Below are 12,770 nucleotides of genomic sequence, written 5' to 3'. Positions count from 1 at the left end.
GGCTGGCGGCTCCGGTTTGCCCCGGGTTGGAGTTTTGCCCACCCCGCTTTTACGATTCCGTCGGGTTCTGGCACCGGGGTGAACCTCCTCCTGCTCGGCGGGTTTGGGGGGAAAAACTGCCACCCAGCGGCACCCCCGGGGGGGGGGGAGGTCAGCGGGCGCAGAGCCCCGGGCATGGACACCCTCCTGCCCCCAGGATGCTGAGAGGGATGACTGGGGGGTTCCCCGGCAGCGCTGACCCCAGAGCAGTCCTGCAGCCCGGGGGGGGGGCATGGCCCGAGGAGAGGTGGAAGCAGGCGTGCTGGCAGCCCCTCCTGCTATCCTGGTGCCCTTCTGTGCAGGGAGGTATTGGCAAAGGGATGAGCAGAAGCTCCTAGCAAGGCTGACCCGTCCGGCTGCCCTGGTGCTTTCCAGCACACCGGGGTGCCCCCCGAGAGGTCTCTGCCAGCTTCCTCCTGGTCCAGGAGCTTCCCTGGGTGAGTGTGTTCACCCAAGATAGTGCACATGTGTGTGGCTGGTTACGCCTCCCAGTTGAGGATGGCTGCAGGATGGTTTTTATCTTGAATGTATTTTATTTACCTGCTGAATCCCTACGTTCGTAGTCACATGTAACTAGGAGAGTTGGTATCTCCTCATAAGCAGGGATTTCACCGGCTGGACACCTCTCTCTGGTCCTTACATGTGGGTTTAAAGCCTGTCTCAGGGAGAGCTGCTGTATGAAAACCAGCACAACTTGATGGGGTTGCTCTGAGGCCTCCAGCACGCTGCAGCACCATCTCCCCTTGGGCAGCAGTGGCTTGGTAAATCTCTCTGGCACAGCGATGGGGTCTGGCAGACGTGTCCCTCTCATGCTCCTTGCCGATGGATCAGTAATTTGTTTTCCATAACTTCTAGTGGGATGGCTGCAGGGAACAGTGCAGACTGGCGTGGGTACAAGCGGTGTGACGGGAGCTGGAGCTCCAGCCTGCTCCTTCGCAGGGGTCGCTGCAGAACCGGGCACTCGCGCACCTCCCTCCTTAACCGCTCATTTTGTTGGGTAGTCCTGCTCCGTGGTTTGTCAACGCCCGAAGCTGACCGCCTGTTCCTTTCTGGTCCCTCTCAGCTAGGCACATTCAAGTCTGACGATGGGGACTATTTCGTAGAGCCGCTGTTATCGCTCGAAGAACGGGAGTATGAAGAAGAACACAATAAACCACACCTAGTCTACCGACACCGGACACCTCCAACCAACTCTTCAGGGGACAGGCAGACTTGCGATACTCCAGGTACTTGTTTTGTTACTGCCCTTGATGACTTGGCACTTACAAAAGGGAACTAATTTGCAGTGAAAAGCCAGTAGGTTTGTGTGGGGCAGAAGGGATGCGGAATTGAGGGACCCCTCTAGAAATTGTACTGTGTGTGCTAGGACCGGGCTTACGGCGGTACTGATGTCCTGGAGGGGCATGGTGTGCCTGTGCTTTCTAGTAATCGGTTATAAGGAAGTTGCGGTCAGGAAAAATGTTATGGTTTCCATTTCATCCCTGCTGTAAGGTTGGCAAGAGATCCTTTGGGCTATTGTGCCTTAAATATCTTATGAGCCTTTAAATTTGTTTTCTGTCCTCTCCTACGTGTAATTCCTAGCCATTCTAATGTGATTTGCCCTCTGTCTGAAATTCTGTTTCTGTCCTTTAAATGACATCCTTCTGTCTTGGTCTTGCTGTGCTCCTGGTCTTCCCTCCCCAAATCTGGTTGTGAGTTGCAACGTCTTATTTCTTTCTAGTGAAAATGAGAAGGTCCTAACGCCAACCCTGACAGTTCTTCCCTTATTAATCACTTTTTCATGGTTCATTTTCAAAGGCTTTTTTTTTTTTTAACTTGTGGCCCTTCCTCCACCACCAGCACCATCTCCCTGACCTCCTTGCTCCCTCTTTCTAGTCTTTGCACATATGAAAGAGCACAAGCCTTTTTATCTCCCCTTCACGTGCCTTGGTGAGCAGTAGCTTTGCTCCTACTGTCCCTATTATCTCCAGTGGCCTCCTGCTGCTCTCTGCTTCCTTGACTTCCTGATTTTCACAACTAATCCTCTCTTTTGGCAGCAAATATCTAAGTTCTCTCTGAAGAAGCTTATTCCTTCGTTCTCCTGTTTCACCTGCTGTTTTGCCCTCCTCCTTTGGCCTGCAGATAGATCTGCAGGAGCTTTAAAACCTAAACAGACTAGACCTTGTCTGGCTTCCCTTGCGCGGGCTGCAAGCAGCTCATGTGCTGCAAAGTAGGTGGAGCTGCTCAGGGAGTAAAGGTACCACTGGAGGAGAAGTGTGATGCCAAACTTAGACTGCATTTAACACGCATGACTTGTTTGGCACCCATGACTGTGGATCGCGGTCGTGCTGTTGAGCTGTCAGTTTGTTCAGCTTGCACTGATCATGCTAAGTCAGAAGATGCTCTGATGCTCTGTGACCAGCCAGAGCTGACGCACTAGCAACTTGCGTTTCTTGTAGAAGACGTATGGATATGCGTCCACGTGCAAACATACGTGCTGGGGGACAATGGTACCTCTCACAAGGCTGTTGTTGTTTGTTCTTCCAAGGGTTGCTGCTGGACTATGCCATTCTGGTTTCTCTCTTCCAGCTGTTTCTGCTCCCTTCTTTGAGATCAGATGCAGGAGACTCAGAACAGTTGGAAAGAAACACGGAATCTGGCACATTGCATCAGTAGCCCTTGGAGGAACGGAGCAGCAGATCACAGGACTCATTGAAACAAAGGTAGTTGGGAGGGCTCTGACTTTTGCTTGTGGACTTTACTCTGTGCTGTATAACAGTCTGCTGTATTTCACCCCACTGTATCATAGCTTCCATTTAGGGTATTATTCTTCTCAGTCATGATCAACAAGATTAATACTGCATCCACAATATGACCTATGTGGTGGATATCTCTTTCTCCTCTTCTCCAACATGCTCTGCCTCTTGTTCGTCTTTTGTTTCCTTGCTCTTCTTGGTTGCTTCCTGTAGTGGAGGGAGGAGATTTCACCTCTCAAATACAAACTTATGGGTTCCAGATAGGTGTGACAGTCTTACTTGTTCTCCTGTCCTCTTCTTCTCCATCTCTCCCTGTCCCTTTTACCGTTGTCCGAGTTTTTGGAAGGGAACAATGCTTTGGTAGTACATGTATGGTGAACAAGTCTTAGTGACTTTATTTAAGGAGCAAGTGCAGGGCAGCTTGGGCAATGCTGAACCGTGGCATTCCCCCTGGGGTTACATCTGGTGGAGAGAAGGTATCTCACATGTCTTCAGAGCAGAGGGGAAAAGGCAAAATCTGGCAGCACTCACTGGTTTGGACAGAATGCATCTGTCGCTCCTACCATAGGAGAATGGTTTCATGAGAGTTTGAGAGTTTGTTATAGCTGTAGGGTGTTGTGTGAATCCAGTCTTTTGTCAGAAAACCGTGTGAAAAGATGCATTTGCATTGCAGGCTTCTGGCAGGGATTGAAATTTGCTCAAAGAAGAAATTCATGCAAGGGAAATCTTAAGTACCCATCCTGCAGTGAGCAAGGGAGCCTGTGTTGCCGGGCAGTGGTGCTATTGAGAATGGCTTTCTGATAGTCTTCTTCCTGGAAATGATTAATAAGCAACATACTGGTGTGCCCTTGCCATGATGATGTAATTACAGACTTTTTACATTATCCAGGAAAAGTTTCCCTTGTGAGTTGACTGACAAATTGAGTAAAAACTTTCACTTCCAGCAGTCTCCCTGGTGTTACTTTTAGTTTTCAGCATCCTCAGGTCAGCTTAGAAAAACAGGTATTTTATTTTGTTAAGTTTTAATTAGCATTTTCTGATAACAGTTTTAGGTCCTCTGACATATGAGATACTCTGCAGATGTTCTGAAAAAAGATCTTTCTCCACTGAACGTTGATGGATATTGAATGCAAACTGTGCTCTGCGTATGAACTTTCATAGCACAGCACTGGGGTCTCCTGGCAATGCACTTCAGCTGTCTGGTGTATAGCTCAACAGCTGCAATAAAAACTTTTGACAAAGTTTTCCTTGGGGTAATTGGTTAATGTAGTTTCAGTCATAGGAAATGGTGCAATTTCTTCTCCTTCCCTTCTTTTAGTTAGTACCGTGAATCAATCTGTCATCTGGTCCAGGATCTGGCAGAATAATTAGTTGTGCTTTACTGAATAGCCCTGACGGGATGAAGACTTGGCCAGGCTGACAGTGTGATGTCACTAGGTGCAGCGCGGTTACCACCCATCGCTTCACGATAGCAAGCTCTTCCGATCCAAATTATTAAATATCCGCTTTTTTGAGGTGGAGGAGGAAAAGAAAAGAAATTCTGATCCTAAAAAAAGAAAAAAAGGAAGTGGCTCATTGCGAAGCTGGCGAGCGGAGCTTTCCTGAGCCCTGTGGAGGAACAATCTGACTCCGATGATAAAAGGCGCGTAGCTGCATCCTGCAGCGCCGCGGGGAGCTGCGCCCGCTGTGCCGGCCGGCTTCGGGAGGCCAGCAGCAGCTCTCCGACCCCCGCGTCCAGTCTGACCTCCTGCCAGGAGACCAGCAAGCCCTACCCACCAGTTTCCACATGAAAACGCCAAGGTTTGGTCTTGCAGAGAGGTGTTCGGCTCCAGATGCCAACGGGACGCTGCCTCTGGTCATCACCTAAATAAACCACTTTGGGCCACCTCTCCTTTCTCTCATGTTTCCTACATTTCCCACCTTTTTGCTAGTGATGTTTTTAAGAGTGTTTTGGTTATTGGTTTCTCTGGAGCTCTTCTAGTTTTCTGGTGATAGATTTAGCCTTTTATTGGATCTTACCCAGCCATTCTTCCTGTTGGCCACCCCTTGTTCTGAGGCAGATGTGGCCTCTACTTGTTCAGTGGCAGTGAGCCACAATAGCTCTGTGGCCATGAGTATAAATGCAAGAGTTGAGCTTTCTCCTCTCCCCACTTCTGCTGCATGCTCAGCTATTTATTGCTGAAAACTTTGCAAATTCCTTGCAGTGTTTACTGTGACCCCAGTTCAGGACTCCCGAATTAACTCTTTCGGGCAGCTCCTTCTTTGTTCCCACTGCATTCATTTTTCTGCTCTCCCGATCCAAGTTTTCTGTTTTTCCTTCTCAGCTTCATTAGTTAAATACCTCCCTGTTCTTGCCTCACTTTTCATAATTCTTTTATATTCAAGACCCACCTGTGGCTGAGATTAATAAATCAAGGACTGAATATATAGCGAGCACTAGCTGTTCCCATGACTTGCTGTGGGTCAGCTGTGCACATCTTGAGACTGGAGTTAGATGTGGGCTCTGGAGCTGCGTGTGAGGATCTTGCACAAAGTCCTGGCTCCTTCATGAAAGCAGGAATATCCAACATGGGCAAAACTCCTCATGCAGAAGCAGCAATAACACTCTGATGGTGCCAAACTGGTAGGAAGATGATTAGAGCTTTTTCTATTTCTGGAGGAAAGCCAAGGGGCTGTAGCCAGCAAAGAGGCCTTCCAGCAATTCATGCTGAGGTGGTGAGATTTTGGAAGCAGGCTCAGATGAGTGGAGGACAGAGCAGATCTTACCTGTGCCCCCACCCACTGCCAGCAGAGGTGGGAAAGCCCAGTGACTCAGCTGCTGAGGTTGCTTTCCAAAAACCACCAAGCATTACCAGCACAGATGGCTGCTGGGCACAGCCTGGAGGCTTAGCACATCCTAGTACCTGCCAGAAGCAGATGCAAAGGAGTCTCAAATTTACAACTGGGTATTTAGTTGCAAGGTGTTAAAGCAGTTTGATTACTCGGGAGGCAGCACATATGTGGCCAGGCACAGCAGCTCTGAAAAGGTGAGGCCTATGTACTCATCTGAGTGAGGAGGGGAAAAGAAGCTCTGTGTGTGTAAGTTGTGTTGGGAAGCTTGCTATAAAAAGCACAAGACAAATCAACAGTGTGAACCAAGTCTTGCCGCTGAGCTAGCATGACACAAGCATAATCAGTAATATGTCACTGATTTTTCAGTTGCATTAATGAGTAATTTGTAATAGATTACCCTTTCATAGCAACTTTAACAACCCTTCCCACTAAATGTGACACTGGGGAACCACCAGAGCAGAGAAGTGCTGCCCTGTGTCTTGAGCAAACAAATGTCTGGTGCTGCCAGCTTGATGATTGCGATCTTGTTTCCGTGTGATAATTGGCACTAGCTCGCTCAGCCCTTACAGATGACTGTCATCTCTCTCCCAGTGCCACCTAGCTGCACGGGATGTCATTAGTGAACCCATGGCACAAGCAGGAGATGGTTCTGCCATTGTGTTCCCACATGCTTGGGAAAGGGTGGCCAGGTTGAGGTTGCCAGGGTGTGGGTTTGTCAATGTGTTATCAGTGTTGAGGTGACCCGGGGGGAGGATGCGTTGGGGATCTGGCCTCATGGCTGGAGCCTGACTTGGTCCCATTCTGTGTAACACGGTCTCTCTTTGGTGCAGGTAGGTGATGAGCTCTTGCTCCTGCCTGAGCTGTGGTTCAAGGTGTATACCCAGTGTTAGAATTGACAATGGTGAGGAACGGGGCCAAATGGGCCAGAGGTGGAAAACTTCATACTCACTGTACAGACCATTTATATACGTTACATTCTTATTTTATAGCAGTTTTGAGGCAGAAACTTTGAATGCCTTTTCCGCAGGGCTCGATGTTTGTACTCTTGTGAGAGATCCATGGTGAAATCCCAGATCCTTTGCAGTCAAGTTGCTGGTCTAGAGCCCTTTTGGATTTTTGCTATTTCTTTTGGACTGTTTGTCTTGTTTCCAACTATGACCTTATTTCGGTTTTCAACTCCTTCATCCAGCAGAATTTCACACGATAGGTGTCTGGTTTCCAGGCAGGTCTTCAGGCAAATTCTGTACTGCTGGGTGTCACGTAACCGTGGGGTTGCAGATCTTCAGGGAGGTTTTCCTAAGCCTTTGCTTCCAGGTTGAGCAATCCTTGAGCTCTTTCAAAAGTCTGTTTAAGCTGTCAGCTTTGCTTTTGGCCTCAGGGTAAAACACTGACTTCGTTCTTTCCCTCAGAAACGTTTCTCATCTTAAGGAAGTGAATTGTAATTTATAGTCAGATAGTAATTATTTCAGGTTTCCTTCCCTCCCAAAAACAGTAAATGAGAGAGTTGCGTCATAAGTGCCATATGCTAATGTAATTAATTCTATTTCTGACTTCCTATTGAGGTAATAGCACAGTGACAGCCAACTAGTACTTGGTCAGATGGGCTTGGGATGTTAAACACAAGATTTTCCCATGCTGAGTTGGGAAAGGGATCAGCCTGTAATGTTTGTGCTATCTTGCTGTGGTGTTGGCAAGTGAAATAAGGTATTAGACTGACTTCAGTTAAAAAATTTGATCACAGCCAATGATACAGATCCCATAACTGTGGTTTTGTTTGAAAATTTCTCAGTGTGTGTTATAAGCAAGTTGCATGCATTTTGTTGTTTATATTCTTAGTATTGAAAATATATCAAGCATCCATCTGGCACCCTAATGGTAGAAGACCAAGATTGTGACTGAACAAATTGTTATTCATTGATTATTGTTTTGCAACTTAGACGTGTCAAATGAACAGAGTTAAATTACTCTTCTGGAACCAAAATGGATGTACATGCAATTTTGCATCTACTTTTACATTGTCTGTGTGGACATCTGAAGAAGGGCAGGTGGGAGAAGCAGGGACGTATCACTTTGGTACTTTCCATCTGTACCCTGTGGCATATACTACTGAAAATAAGCAGCTGACTATTGTGTGACTTCTCTTCTCATGTGCCTGTATTGTCATCACCAGCATCCCTGTGGCTGATTGTTAGGTGGTTTCTTCCTTTCCTTTGGGAGCTTTTTTTTTCCCCATCTTTTACTGAGTGCCAATACAAAGTTGTGGTGATCTCAGTGTTGTTGGCATGGTAGCTCATAAGTACCACTAGAAACGAGAGTGGGTAACGTGTTGGCATACTTGCAACCGTTACGCATTGAAAGTTGCATCGAGAGCAAGCAAACAAGCCCAGGAGTTTGGGTGCTCGGCTGGCTTGCAAGGCAGGAGTCAGGTTCAGTGAGTGCAGCCTCTCGAGCTGTGCAGACAAACAGGTTCAGTTAGCCCAGGCAGTGCAGATGGCAGCAGCTCAGGCTCTTCTCCTGACGTGCTGGAATGCCACTGGTGTATGTCCGTGTGTCTGTGGTATATTAGTACCAGTTTGACCCACAACCTGGCTCAGGTAGGTGAAACACTGGGATGTGCTTTAGCAAACTGCCCAGCCCTGTGCTGTGTCAGGATGGTTTTCATGGGTATTTTGCCGTGTTTTTTTCAGTTACTCCAGAGGGCTAGTTTATTTTTCTTCCTGAACCAGTGGATTACGGAACTGGTATCAGTGATTTTTCAGCACTGTAACTTTCTGTCAGCCATAGCTTAAACCAATTTTGTACCAATTCAGTGGTGGTTTTGTGCCTTGCAGTCATGAAGTGCAGTTATTTAGTTATTTTGCCTGTAAGATGATCTTGAATCATTTTCCGCCACATGCTCAGCTCACATGTTACTATCTGCTTTCTTAAAGAAGCAATTTATTGTTTTGTTCATTAATCTAGTTTCTGTCTACTGTGCAAAATTGATAGCTTTCATGTAGAACTTTTTACCTTAGGCAGAAAAAAAATCTTTACAGCTGGAATGCATTCTCACATACATCATCGAGAAAGGAAACAGCTAGAGTATGTGTGGTCTTTGGTGTTTGCATGGTATAAAACCAGAGAATATTTTCTTCCCAAAGAAAGTTGATTGGTGCTAACTGCAAGTCTGTGGTTCTCAAATCTTCTCGTTCAAGCAGCAGGAAGAAAGGCAGGATCACCCGAAAAAATGTAGGTGGGGTCAACACCAACTTGAGCTTTATGGAGTCTCCATAGCCAAAGCCACCACCCTGCTTGCTCCAGTAACAGGCCACAGTGGGTGAACGGAGGTGGGACTGCAGAATATCTTTCTCTTTGGATCCTGGCTGGCCTGGACGTTCATTTCCCTTCTGATGTTGGTCATTGATCTCACCTCTATCAATAAAGCCTATTTTCCCTTTCTAGCTATAGCAGCAGCTCTGACTGCACAGTCCAGTAGCCATCCAGAGGGGGAAGGCAGGATTAATCCTGCTCCTAGGACTGGTCTTCGCATTGTGGTACAGAGCAAGGCAGTTGCTGCTCCCCTGTTACGTTTCCATCCTGGCTGCTGTGTGAGCAGGGAGGAAAGCTGCTGGCAGCGAAGGGGCGTTCAGCTCTGGCTTATTCTGGCCACAGCAGCACACCCACAGGAACAGAGGTGAGAATTTGGCCTCATGCAAATTCATCTGCAAAATCATTCATATTCATGAGATATATCTGTAGATATATTGAAAGATAGATAGAGATATAATACATATCGATATATAATTAAAACAGTCCCGGGGATAGAAATATCTTTTGGGCCAGCTTAGGACATTTTTGGGTCCTAAAGAGGAACCAGTTTCCATCCCCTTTCCTGGCAAGAAGACCCTAAAAATGTGGTTTGATTTCAGCTGGTCTGACCTGTGCATGAAGAAAATCCATTTTGCCTCTCGCCTCTCTTTTCCAAGTAATGGCAGTCACTTCAGTGGCTGCTGTTGTACCAGCTACAGGCAGTAAATTCAGGCCAGCCAACTGTAGCTGGAGCTCGTACCTGACCGTTTGGGCAGGATTTGCTGTGTGGCTCCTGCTCCAGTCAACGGAGGCAGGTCACACGCCGACTGACTGCCTGGAGGGAGCTCAGATGAATTTTCATCTGCTTTATGGAGGTGTGCAATAAATAATTAATTTCCAAATGATTGTTTTATCATCTGTGCAGCTGAATCAGAGCTGGTCTAAGAGTGTAATGGACCAACCGCTGAGTGGCAAACTTAGTGTTAAAAATCCTAGGCTGCACATTCAGAAAAGGTATGATAGTAAGTTGGTTTGAAAGGACCATGCTCCTTTTCTAGCAGGGGAAGGTTGATAATGTTATTAGCTCAAGTAATAGATTTTTTTTTTTTTTCCCTCTCTTGCTCTCTCTCTTTTACATCTTTTTTTTTTTTTTTTCCCTGCTATGTTCAGCTCTCATGAACTTGGAGCTGAACTGGAATTGCTTGCATTGTCACATGTCTTATTTAATTGTGCAAATTGCTTTCTATTCCAAGGAGAAGTTAATGTAGAAATGGAAAGGATTAGAACTGTTGGGATAAGTGATCACTCTTTCTTTTAATTTTTGGTTTTAGCATAACAATAGCTACTATTTCAAAAGCAGTCCCTGGCTCTGCCCTGTCACCCTTTCATGCAGGCAAAGTACTCGCGCAGGGCCTGAGTCTCCCCTGCAGTCTCCCTTGGGAGAGATCCAAAGTCCATTAATCAGCAGGAATCTTCCATAACTCAGCTCAATGTGCTCTGGACTGAGCTTCTTACACAAGCAAAAATAAATGGCACAGGTGGGAAGATGCCATCAGGAAGGAATATCTCTGACACAGGATTGGATCTCCTTTTAAGTCCCACGTAACAAAGAAGAAGCCAAACAGAAAAAAAATGAACATACACCTCCAAGTCTGTCTAAAGACAGCGTAAACACCATAAACTGTTTTAGTAAAGCAAGCAGTAAAACAGACATTATTCCAGCAACCTTTTAGCCACCTCTCAAATGAATATTAACTGTTGAATCAGTGCATAGGCTTGCCTAATACTTGAATTATTGATCTGTAGTTTGCATGGTTTTAAAGTGTTTGTCTACTCACTGGGGTTTGCTTTTTCTGCAAATTAAAGAAAATGTTTTGTTGCTAAACCCATCCAGTTACTGCCGTGTGTAGGTAGATGGTTTTCAGGTCATTTGCAGGATTGAGAGTTTGCCAAGCAAACCATTTTCCTTCCTGGTTTCTGTTAATATATTAACACAATAGGAAAAAAAAAAAGGCAAAACCAGGTGGAAAAATATCACGCCCTTTTTTGATGTTGTGTGTGGCAGTAAGAAGCTGTCGCTGTAAAATTGCAGTTTTCTCATGTAACGTGAGAGATTTTCACTTCTGCTTGATTAAACATCAGTCTGCTGTACCATTCAATAAGAGCATTTCTGCTGTGGCCATCATAATGGAGCGAGATAGCAACAGCATCAGGCACATGGAGTACTGGCAGTGCCTGTATGCAAGTCCCATAAATGCTGGTGGGGGTTTTATGGATGGGTTGAGAGCCGTGCACTGCCATTACTGTTTAATTTTTTACAGGTGAATGTGCACCATCTCTGAGTGTAGTTATATGCAGGAAAGATGGGTGAAGATAACAGTTCACAACTATCAAAGTCCAGGAGTGGCTTTACATGCAGTGCATCCCCACTTGCTGGTGCTTGGTTTTACAGTAACTAGGCTGGCAAACATACTATATGTGACTTGTCCAAATAGTGTGCCGTAAGTGTTGGAGTGGCTTCATATCTGCGAGGAAATATGTTGTTTTTTAAAGGGATGATGTTGCTGACTTGATTTGTGTGCTGGATGGGGGAAGTACACTGATGCTGTACTGACACTTGACAGTGTTAGGTTAGCAATTGGACTTGATGATCTTAAGGGTCTTTTCCAACCTAAATGATTCTATGATGTGTCAGATCTCTGCAACAGAAAGAAAAGTTGTTTTTCCTGCGCTGGGCATACCTGGCTGTGTTGGCCTCTGATTCTCCTGTGTGGTGAGTCAGGTCAGGGCTCTCAGAACCAGACCTGGTATTTCATGTGGACCTCTCTGGTTTTTGGGTGTTTTTTGGTTGTGGTTTTTTTTTTTTTTTTTGAGCATGTGCCAACACTAGCTGCAGGATTTCAGTGCAAGTCTGGTGAATATCAATTAATTTATTTTAAACATCTCCTGTATTACAGGTGTCTCCTCAAAGAATCTTTTGCATTTCCCTCTTCTTTTGCCATCTAACCTCCATCTGCCAGGCTGGCAGGAGGAGAAGACACCTGAGCCCCATGGTCCCACTTGGGGCTCTGCAGAGCCATGGTGGTGGACGGTGCGTGCAGAGCTCTACCTTCACATCACAGCCTTGCCTTCAGTCTTGCTCAAGCCCCATTGAACACCTCCCCATCCTTAAGACATTTTATCTTGAGCACCTCCTTCTTTTGGGAGATGGTTATTTAAAAGCAAAATTGAAGTGGCTGGCTGAGGGTGAAGAGGGGAGGGGAACTGGCTTTGAAGGGCTGAGGTTAGCACTTTCGGTCTGGTTGTCTTCTCACCTTTAAGTTATTTGTATGCATAGTTGGCTTCCCGTGCTGACTGGCACTGAATGAGTCGGGATAATGTCATGGTTGCCCACGAAGCCGTGCCAGCATGAGAGCACAACCTTGCCAACACAAGGGCATTGATTAGTGCAGAGGAACTAGGGCAATCCAATTATAACCACAAATGCCATTGGCTTTCTCAAATTCTTACTCAAATAACTGCAGACTCTCTGCTGTATTAAGGTGGTCTGGACTATATCAAGAAAGGGGAATTCATAGGACTTAGGTAGCACAGAGTAAACAAGATTTAATTCTTAAATATTCTATTGCTTATTTACACATAGGGCAAAAGGACAGTATTTTTCATATAGGTAGAAGCTGGCTAACCCCCTTTGCCTGCCTTGATATTAGAGAATGTATTTTATATTTCTTTTTTTGGAAATTGTTACGAAATATCCTAAAAGGAAACTACACAGGAAAAATAGCTAAGAGGTTTCCTATCATTTCAATCTTGTTTGAGCATTGAGTGTTCCTTTGTTCCCTAATATTATGCTTCCTCTAACCTACTCAGTGGGTC

General features: G+C 45.9%; 1 protein-coding gene across 4 annotated transcripts in view; it reads left to right on the top strand.

The window, feature by feature from the left end:
* Positions 1-12,770, top strand: part of ADAMTS9 (ADAM metallopeptidase with thrombospondin type 1 motif 9) — an 85,600-nt gene that overhangs the window by 916 nt on the left and 71,914 nt on the right. For 3 of the 4 annotated variants that reach the window (XM_042799416.1, XM_042799415.1, XM_042799417.1), the window contains exon 3: positions 1,103-1,265. In XM_042799416.1, coding sequence (XP_042655350.1) covers positions 1,103-1,265 — 163 coding nt within the window. Of the gene's footprint in view, positions 1-1,102; positions 1,266-2,653; positions 2,742-12,770 lie in introns of those variants that run through there. The other variant, XM_032985659.2, reaches the window with a different exon arrangement.

The sequence above is a fragment of the Tyto alba genome, unplaced genomic scaffold (assembly GCF_018691265.1).
Source record: "Tyto alba isolate M040663 unplaced genomic scaffold, T.alba_DEE_v4.0 Super-Scaffold_3, whole genome shotgun sequence".
NCBI lineage: Eukaryota > Metazoa > Chordata > Aves > Strigiformes > Tytonidae > Tyto > Tyto alba.
Note: the sequence above shows the minus strand (reverse complement) of the source record. Positions and strands in the feature narration are given on the sequence as shown.